Here is a 10,197-nt window from a genome sequence, read left to right on the forward strand (position 1 = left end):
CGGGTGCCCTGAAACTATAAAAAAATAACTAACCAACCAGCGTCACCTGTAACAGTTATATGGTGATCACTGGTGAAAGGGTTAACTAGGGGGCAATCAGGGGGCTTTATGCGGTAGTATATGGGGGTCCCTGGCGCTATAAAAAGCTGCGGCGAACCTAAATACCTACCTGCCTAACTAGCGTCACCTGTGACACTAATACAGCGATCAGAAAAACGATCGCTTATTAGGCTGGGTTCACACTGGAGCGATGCGGGAACGCCACGAATGCGCGGCGGGTTCCCGCATCGCATGCCTCCCGGCGGCAGTTCACACTGCCCTATGCGAACTGCTGGGAGTGTCAGTGAAATGTTAATGACACCCCCAGATCAGTTCGCATATCGCAGTGCGATCTGCAAACTTGGATCGCATGGTGTGAACACCCATGCGATCCGATTCTGCTGCGGACCAAAAAAAGGGTCCCGTGCGAGTTTGCGGCGGGTGCGGCGGGTGCGACACGAATTCAGCCATACTATCTGTATAGCTGAACTCGAATCGCACAGAGATCGGATGTGATTTGCACTGCAGTGCGGTGCGAATCACATCCGTTCTCATAAACCGCTGCAATGTGAACCCAGCCTTAGTGACACTGGCGACGGGGGGTGATCACGGGGTTAAACCTTTATTGGGGGGGTTAGGGGGGTACCTTAGAACTAAAGGGGGCTAACCCTAACTGCCCTAACAGTTATTAGTCACAAATGACACCTGCCGGGTGATCAGGGGGTTAAACCTTTATTAGGTAATAAATGGCGGGTGCCCTGAAACTATAAAAAAATAACTAACCAACCAGCGTCACCTGTAACAGTTATATGGTGATCACTGGTGAAAGGGTTAACTAGGGGGCAATCAGGGGGCTTTATGCGGTAGTATATGGGGGTCCCTAGCGCTATAAAAAGCTGCGGCGAACCTAAATACCTACCTGCCTAACTAGCGTCACCTGTGACACTAATACGGCGATCAGAAAAATGATCGCTTATTAGGCTGGGTTCACACTGGAGCGATGCGGAAACGCCGCGAATCCGCGGCGGGTTCCCGCATCGCATGCCTCCCGGCGGCAGTTCACACTGCCCTATGCGAACTGCTGGGAGTGTCAGTGAAATGTTACTGACACCCCCAGATCAGTTCGCATATCGCAGTGCGATCTGCAAACTCGGATCGCATGGTGTGAACACCCATGCGATCCGATTCTGCTGCGGGCCAAAAAAAGGGTCCCGTGCGAATTTGCGGCGGGTGCGGCGGGTGTGGCGGGTGCGGCGAATGGCTGAACTCGAATCGCACAGAGATCGGATGTGATTTGCACTGCAGTGCGGTGCGAATCACATTCGTTCTCATAAACCGCTGCAATGTGAACCCAGCCTTAGTGACACTGGCGACGGGGGGTGATCACGGGGTTAAACCTTTATTGGGGGGGTTAGGGGGGTACATTAGAACTAAAGGGGGCTAACCCTAACTGCCCTAACAGTTATTACAGTCACAAATGACACCAATGCAAAAAAAAAAAAAAAAAAAAAAAAAATGACATTGGTGTCACTGTGACTGGGGGGCAGGGGTAATTGGGGGGGTGATCGGGGGGTAAAGGGGGGGTGTGAGTGTGCCTGGCATGTTCTACTGTGTGTGGGATGTGTTGGTGCAACTCACTGATCCGCTCTCCTCCGTGTCGGAACGAAAAATACCGACACGGAGGAGAGAATACATCACTTCCTCTCCTGTGTTTACATTACAGGAGAGGAAGTGATGTCACCGGGGATTTCCATTCGTCGGGAGCGATCGCGAGGGGGTGGCCATGAATGAATGGCCGTCCCCTCGTCCGGGATCGCTCCCGAACGAAAACCGACCGCCGCAGGCACCGGGCGGGGGCCCGATCGGGCCCCCGACCCGCGGGAGGCAAAGGACGTACATGTATGTGCTTATGCCTGCCCGTGCCATTCTGCCGACGTACATCGGCGTGCGGCGGTCGGCAAGTGGTTAAAGAGGTTGTAAACCCCCCAAAAAAACAAAAAAGAAACCTGTGAGACAAAGGCATAATGAGCTAGTATGCATCGCATACTAGCTCATTATGAAGTGTACTCACCTTAGAACGAAGCCCTCTCAGCCGCACCCACACACCGCTGAGACAGCTGACATCTTCCCCGGTGTTTCTTCTGGGGTTGCGGGCTCTGGCACTGTGATTGACCGGAGCCACGATGACGTCACTCCCTTGTATGTGCGCAGTATACAGTAAATATCTCCTAAAGGGTGCAAGTTTAGGAGATATTTACAGTACCTATAGGTAAGCCTTATTATAGGCTTATCTATAGGTACAAACAAACAAGGGGAGTTTACTTCCTCTTTAAGATTCATGGAATAGTGTGCTACAGTATATTGTGCTAGTTAAATATCACTATCAGTTATCTCAACTTAAAACCAGTCACTAAAATATTTTTTACTTATTTATAAAAGCTGATTTAAGAGTTAATTATTTAGGGGAATCTGATAAGTAAACTTAAGCTGGCCATACATGGATCAAAACTCAGACGGTTCAGCAGGCACCGACCGAATTTTGGTCCATGTATGGGCAGGGAGGTTATATAAAATCACCCTGTCGGATTTTCCCCACTCGATTGGTACTGCAGGCTATAGCTTGTAGCATCAATCAATGTGTTCTGATAGCAGGGAAGTCTCCCCACTGTCAGAATACAGTAGCTCAGCGGGGAGGATTCTGGATGTGGATGGGGGAATCAAGTCGGTTTTTTTTCATTCAACCTGCTGCTTGAAAAAAAAAACAGACTCTGGTATGAGCTGCCTTATACTTAGGCAGGCCATAGATGGTATGACTTTATTTCCTGCAACCACAGGTTCCCCCATCAACACAGACAGTGCTGGCTGAATCCCTCCCACCGAGCAATTGTCTGCTCCGGCTATAGCAGCCGCTAGCAATAATCACAAGTGAATCCAGCAAGCTGGTTGTACTAGGGTTGCCACCTTTTCTTCAAGCCAAACTCGAACACTAAAGCGGTGCATGGCAATTTTTTTTGTAGTATACACTATAGGATTGTAAAGACCTGGTATACCTTTGATCGCACTAAGGAGAGCAATAATGCAGCACGCTCTATTGGTCAGTGTTACCCCCATAACACAGGGGTCAGTGTCACCCCCTTCATAAAATACAGGTCAGTGTTGCCCCTCCATAATTTACGGGTCCCCCTATAGAGGACCCCCATTGGATCAGTACCCTTATATCAGTGCTCCCCTTAGAGACCGAAATTGAAAAAATGTAGCACAACCTTGCCCTATAATTATATGAATTCATATAGTATATTAATACACTCCAATCTTATTTAAACATATACTGTGCAATCTCCATACACATATAATGCTGTATAAAAATAGTGGTGTAAACCTCCAATCCATTCCAAAATGTGCTAATATCCAATTTCCTTTTGAGTTCGGTATATTGGATATTAGCACAACACATTTTGGAATGGATTTACACCTCTATTCATACAGTATTATATGTGTATGCTGATTGCACAGTATATGTTTAAATAAGATTGTATTAATACTTGGATTATCCTTTGCGGTTTCCATCATCATTCTCAATTTTCTTTTCACATTTAAATTAATATAATTGGGGGAGGTTGTACTGCATTTTTATTTTATTTCTGCATAGTTTTTTTCAAGGCGTTTATTTTAGGTGGGTTTTTTTTTGTTTCCTTATATCAGTCTCTCAGGGAGTGCTGATATAAAGGGACTGTGATATAATGGGTTTTTCTAAGGAGAGAAGGGTAATATAAGGACACACTGATCTAATGTGGGTGCTGATATAAGGAGAGTTCACCTTATTTAATAGAGGTCTCTGGGGGGGGGGGGGGGGTTGCTGATCGAAGGGGGGTGCTGACTGCTGATATGGGTCACCAGCAGTCAGCACCCCCCTCTACACAGACTCCCCCCCCCATTATCTCAAAGTCCCCTTATATCAGCACCCCCCTTAGAGACCTCTGCTAGATCAGGAAACCCCCCATCAGTGTCCCCTGCCCCTAAAGACCTCCATTAGACTGCCTTACCGAGAGCCGTTTCGAGCCAGGAAGTGTGGGAGATTTTTGGGGTGGAGCGAAGCTGCTTTACTGTACTGCTATTTTCCTTCCTTCCATTGTGTGGGGGGCTTGGGAAGAAGGCAAAGTTGCGGCAGATGCTGCATCACCGTATCCAGTGTGTCAGCAAGACACAGGAATCAAGACACATCCAAACTGGTGCACTCACTCACAGGGCTGCTTTTAGGAATCATGGGGCGTGGAATTGGGCGGCTGACAGAGGGGAGGGGGTGGCTGACATAGAGGGGGGTGGCTGACGGGGGGTGACTTACAGAGAGGAGGTGGCTAACAGGGAGGGGTGAGAAGTCAGATGAGAAAGAGGCTTCAGTGAGGAAACCCACAGCGCACGCCAGGCAGGGAGGCAGGACTCCAGGCGGTCGTGATCACCCACAGTCCAGCCCCCACATAAGACCAGCTCTACCACCCACACGTGACCCATTCAGCCAATCACAAGATGCCCGCTGTCCATCGCTGAGCTGGGCTCAGAGTGCACAGGCAGTATGTTTGTGACAGTGTAAGGATGGCTGGCAGGGGAATTGGGACGCGCCACTCTAGATGTTGCAGCTGGGGCCACTGGTCACAGGACGGTTGAACTGTTGCTATATGTGTCTGGGTTTCAGGCGGATTGGAACCCGGGCACATGTGTCAAAATCGGACAGTTGGCAACCCTAGGTTGTACCCAAATTGATCGGTCAACTTGATACATTCAGCCTGCCACACTTCAGCAGGAATTCGAACCATCTATAGCCGGCCTTAATCCTTGCAGATCATACGTGACATAAGGTTCTTCTGTTTGTCTCTGCTGATATTGCCATTGTCAGCCAAGCTGAATTTATATAGAAATTTCCTACACAATACAGACACGGGGACGAAGAGCAGTAAAACAAGACCATCAATTAAAGAACCCCATTTTGCTGGATTTTCGGAGCAGGGCGGGGTGCACTATTCGCCCCTAAACAAAATGTATTCTAGTATTTTTGAGTGAAATTAAACCTTTTCACATCTAGGGGTAATCAAACCCTTTGTGACCAACCAAATTTTGCTTATTTGGTATGCTAGTTTACTCAGTATCTTTTTAACCACTTTTCAAATGAAAATTACTTTCATTCATTTTTTTTTTTTTTAGCAGTTATGAGGTCTTCTATTTGTTTTCAAAATACCTGGACTATATTTCATAAGTGGATACAATTTTTAGTTTCAATATTTTTATTGACGTTTATCATAATGAACAAACAAAAGATAGAGACAGTATCTGTCATATATTTGGACATTGTAAAGAAATTCACGTGGATAAAATCTTATGCTATAATCATGTAACAATCAGCAAAGAACAAAATTAACACTATCTAATGCTAAGCCTAAAGTAAAAGGTGTCCCTCCACACACCCCCCCCCCCCACCCCAAGCTGTGACAGGGCAGGATAACACCGACCAACTTCATGTTGACTTGTTTACGTTATACATTTTGTCCTGGTTTACATTGTTGAGAGTTTCAGGACAGTAGTTTAGTCGGGCAAGTTCTAAGACTAATAAACACAGGACTAACGAAGTGGTGATATCAAGTCATAGGAACAGAACTCACTAAGGCCGCGTACACACGGGCGGACTGTCTGCCCAACTTAGTCCGCTGAACAGTGTTTCAGCGGACAATCCGCTCGTGTGTGGGCTTCAGCTGACTTTTTCAGCGGACAGTCTGACGAACAAAGTCTTACGGAATTTCCGTAAGACAGTCCGTTCAAACTTGGTTTTGTCCGTCCAAACTTGGTTTCAGCGGACAGTCCGCTCGTATGTAGGCAAGTTGGACTAAGTATGGTGCATGCTCAGAAAGGGTTTACACGGCCGAAGGTTGCATTGCAATGTATAGGACGTCGTTTTTCTAGTCCCGTCGTACGTGCTGTACACGTCATCACGCACGCTTTCAGCGGACTGTCTGCTCATCGTGTGTGGTCAAGTCCGTTCATGCAAATTTTGAACGGACTGTCTGTCGGATTGTCTGCCGAACTTAGTTGGGCAGACAATCCGCCCGTGTGTACGCGGCCTAACTCTTTAGAGAATCTGACATTTGTAGCCAATAACAGAACCAAGAAGGTGTATTCTCTTATTGGTCTTAAATCACAGTTAATGCTATCTGTCACCCACTATAATACAACCGTAAGTCTCACAACTGAAGCTAGAGAGAGAATTTCTCGGCATTGTGAAGAAAAAGGGGAAAGAGAAAAGGATAGCAGACATTTCAACTGACATGGCCACTCATTAGGTAAAACATTAAGCAGGGCCAAGCTTGGTTGTTGATCAATAGAGAGCCCTGTCAACTCGCGGAGCATCGAGAACACCCTATTCCAGAATACCCTAATTTTAGGGCACTCCCAACATATATGCAACATCGAACCCCGCAATAAACAGCCCCTGAAACATTCTGATGTTGCCATAGCATACATCCTGGCCAGGTGAGTCAGGACCAAGTACCATCTGGTGAGCACCTTAAGTCCGGCCTCTAAAAGAGATACACTTATTCCTTTATAGGCGACCTGAAGCCTAGCCAACCAGAAATCCAGATCATCATCACAATTGAGATCCCTCTCTCAGGCCAGAATGTATGGTTGTTTCTGAGGTAGGGTGAGTGGCAATTTATACATCATAGAGATGCCCCCTCTAGTGCCCTTATCCCTAGTGCACCATTGTTCGTATGTGGTCAGTGAAAGGGGTTCTCTTGCTGGCCAAATCGAACGTGGAAAGTAAGAAATTTGAAAAAAAATAAAAATTAAATTCTGAAATGGGCATTTTTAGGACCGAGGAACAACGAGAAAAGGTGAAGGGGCCTCTATGAGTGAAGAAGTGGCCGATACGATATAAGCCCTTGTCTGTCCACCACTTAAATGCCCCTTTGTCCATACCGGGAGGAAAGGTAGGATTATGAAATATAAGTGCCAATGGGGTGAATGCAGAGGTTAGTAATGGGTTAGTTCACAAACGATCCCATGAAGCAAAGGAGTGAGATAAGGTAGGTGCTCCTATTAATGGAGTTTTTTTTTTTTTATGTGCAACGTGTTTTGCATTATTCTAGATATTTTTAGCCATTTTCTTTCTCCTATTGGTTCTAAGTATAGCAACCACAAATATGCCTAGGTTTAGATATACACATCAGTGCTGTATGCTCAATAAACAAGTGTGCATATTTTGGATTTCAAGAGATTAGTCATTTTCTAGTACCATGGCTGTAATTCACGGACCTGTTATTGTTCAAAAATTATATGCTAGGAGTACACAAATACAAACCTAATAAATGAATAATTAAAATGAAGCCGCTACACCTGTAAAAATCCCCCAAATTAGTGTATCAATAATAATGCAGTGTTATATTTCCATCAGCCCCCATTTACATAATAGCAGGTTACAAAACATTGTCTATACATATACATTTTTAGGTCAAGTCAAAAAGTTCATAGTAACATGTTAGAAAATATCATTTTGAAAAAAAAAACAATAAAATCCAGTGCTTCTTATGCCTCATACACACGATCAAACAATCCGGTGGAAAAGTCTGGCGAAATCCAGTCCGGCAGACAATCCGCCCGTGTGTAGGCTCCGGCAGACTTTTTTTTACCCAAAAGTCCGGCGGACTAAGAAAGTAGTTTTGCACTCCAATCTGTCTGCCGGACTCGCATTTCGGCGGACAGTACGGCCGTGTGTGCCAGTCCGCCGTATTTTTGAAATGAACAGAGTTTTCCCACCCGGAGAAAAGTCCGCTCATATTGAGCGCATCTCCAGGTAGCCATGGCCAGCGAAGGTGGCGTCGCTGGCTCCTTCACCTGGTATGGACTTAAAGGGGAATCCCTACGCCGAAAAATCAGCGTGGGGGTCCCCCCCCTAGGTCCATATCAGACCCTTATCCAAGCACGCTGGCTGGCCAGGAAAGGGGGTGGGGACGAGCGAGTGCCCCCCCTCCTTAGCCCCCCCACTCCAAAGCACCTTGTCCCCATGTTGATGAGGACAAGGGCCTCTTCCCGACAACCCTGGCCGTTGGTTGTCGGGGTCTGCAGGCGGGGGGCTTATCGAAATCCGTGAGCCCCCTTTAATAAGGGGGCCCCCGGATCCCGGCCCCCCACCCTATGGGAATGAGTATGGGGTACAATGTACCCCTACCCATTCACCTGTGAAAAAAAGTAAAAAAAAAGCACGAGGGTTAAAATAGTTTATTGCACAGCTCCGGGGGTCTTCTTCCGTCTTCGGGGGTCTTCTCGCCAGACTCTTCCGCTATCTTCTGCTCTTTTGCTAGCTCTTTCACTAGCGGAGGAGCCCGGATTTCTTCTTCGCCGCCGCCCTCTTCTTCTGACTTCGGGGGTCTTGTCCCCCTCTTTGGTTCTTCCTGCCAGGCCACCGCGCCTTCTTCTAGCTCTTTTACAAGCGGTGGCCCGGTCTTCTGTTGCCGCTGTCGCCGTCTTCTGTCCTTCGCTTCTTCTCTTCTGGAGATGTTGCCTCGTCGCTGTCTCCGGTCACAATGGCAGGGACTCGGCGTGTGGCGACTTATATAGGGACATCACCGGCTGATGTCCCCGCCCATTATGATGTCACAATCCCAGCATCCTCTGGGACTGTGACATCATAATGGGCGGGGACATCATCCGGTGACCACTGGCGGGGGACCCCAGAGGAGGAGGATTGTGGCTGCTCTGTGCAAAACCGTAAACAGGTAAGTATAGGCATGTTTTTTTTTTCTGAGAAAAAAAGGTTTACAACTGCAGGTATTTATGCTAGTTGTTTATAAATTTACATTTACTTATTTTTAAAGGAAATCACAGCATTAAATGTTTTTGCCTGGAGTTCAGCTTTAATAAACTGGTTTCTTTTAATTGCCTATCTTTTCAAGGTCAAAAAATAAAAGCAAAAGACAATCTATATCTTACTTTTTTTTTTATTGCAGAAATTAAGAGAGCAGCAAAAGTCAGTTAGAGAAAGCCATGGACCAAACATGAAACAAGTAAAGATGTGGAAAGATTTTGAGAAGCTGATGGAATGTAAGAAAATGGGTTTTTTGAAACTTCAAAATCAAGTGTTAACTGAGCGAGTGATTCAAGAAGGAGGAGAAGACCGCCTCATCTTATAGATGTTCTGCAAACTGTAGGAAGAAATATGTGTGCACCTAATGAATTTATATAAAATATATTTTAGCTAGGTTCTGGCAGTGGTATAACCGCCGAGTACACTCATCTAATTAATCCATCCTGTCACTTATACACTTTAGCTGTCAAACAAATTAATAATAAAAGGTAAACTCGCATTACTACAATGGCTGTTGCTTGAAAAGTGTTTCAGGTCTGTAGAGTCTCCAAAGCATTTGTTCTAAAATATATCTCAGTACAAGTTTAAATTACCATTTCTTTTGTGTGACTTGTATCTAGTTAAAGTCTGATTCCTTTTTATTTTGCATAGTAAATTGATCAAAATACAATAAATATACATAAGTATATTAAATGGCATTATTATTTTACAAATAATAAGACAAACGGTGATTGAGAGAAGAAATGTCTGTTAGTTACTATGTAACTAACAGACATTTCTTCCCTCAATCACCATTTGTCTTAACACTGTACCAACAATCTTAAAGCGGTACTACACCCAACATATTCTTTTGTTACATAATTTAATTTTTCTTTTTTACTACTTGTAAAAGTTCAATAAAAACAATTAAAACAGCATAAACCTGTGTGCATAGTAAAGGGGTGCTTTAATTATTTTATACTGTATGTCCACATACCCTTTTTCAACCACCAGCCACGGGAAAATTGTGGCGTGATTTTGCTGCCGGCGGTCAAAACGTTCCTATCCTGAACGCGATTCTTCTGTGTTCAGGTGAGGGAAGGTTGAAGATCCCTTAACCTCAGCAGCGCCTAAACTCTGGTAAAAGCCTATGTGTACATGGACACATAGGCTTTTATAGAGTTGCGTTTAGAAGCTTTGGCAAAAAAAATGGCAAAAGCTCCTAAACTAGCAGCTGTAGTGTACAGTTAATACCTCTGCCTGGATAGCCCCCTCCATATTAGAACGTCTTTTTACAATGGGCATTTGCTGCAAAGAAAAGAAGGGTGACA

The 10,197-nt window shown here is 45.5% G+C and overlaps 1 protein-coding gene across 1 annotated transcript in view; it reads left to right on the forward strand.

Moving 5' to 3' along the window:
• The window catches only part of IFT81 (intraflagellar transport 81), a 235,567-nt gene extending 226,172 nt beyond the window's left edge, over positions 1–9,395 (forward strand). The window contains exon 19 of the mRNA XM_077461990.1: positions 9,030–9,395. Coding sequence (XP_077318116.1) covers positions 9,030–9,212 — 183 coding nt within the window. The 3' untranslated portion in view covers positions 9,213–9,395. The remainder of the gene's footprint in view (positions 1–9,029) is intronic.
• The last annotated feature ends 802 nt before the right edge of the window (positions 9,396–10,197 follow it).

The sequence above is a fragment of the Lithobates pipiens genome, unplaced genomic scaffold, assembly GCF_037356315.1.
Source record: "Lithobates pipiens isolate NorthernLeopardFrog02 unplaced genomic scaffold, aLitPip1_a1.2 Scaffold_3, whole genome shotgun sequence".
NCBI classification, from domain to species: domain Eukaryota; kingdom Metazoa; phylum Chordata; class Amphibia; order Anura; family Ranidae; genus Lithobates; species Lithobates pipiens.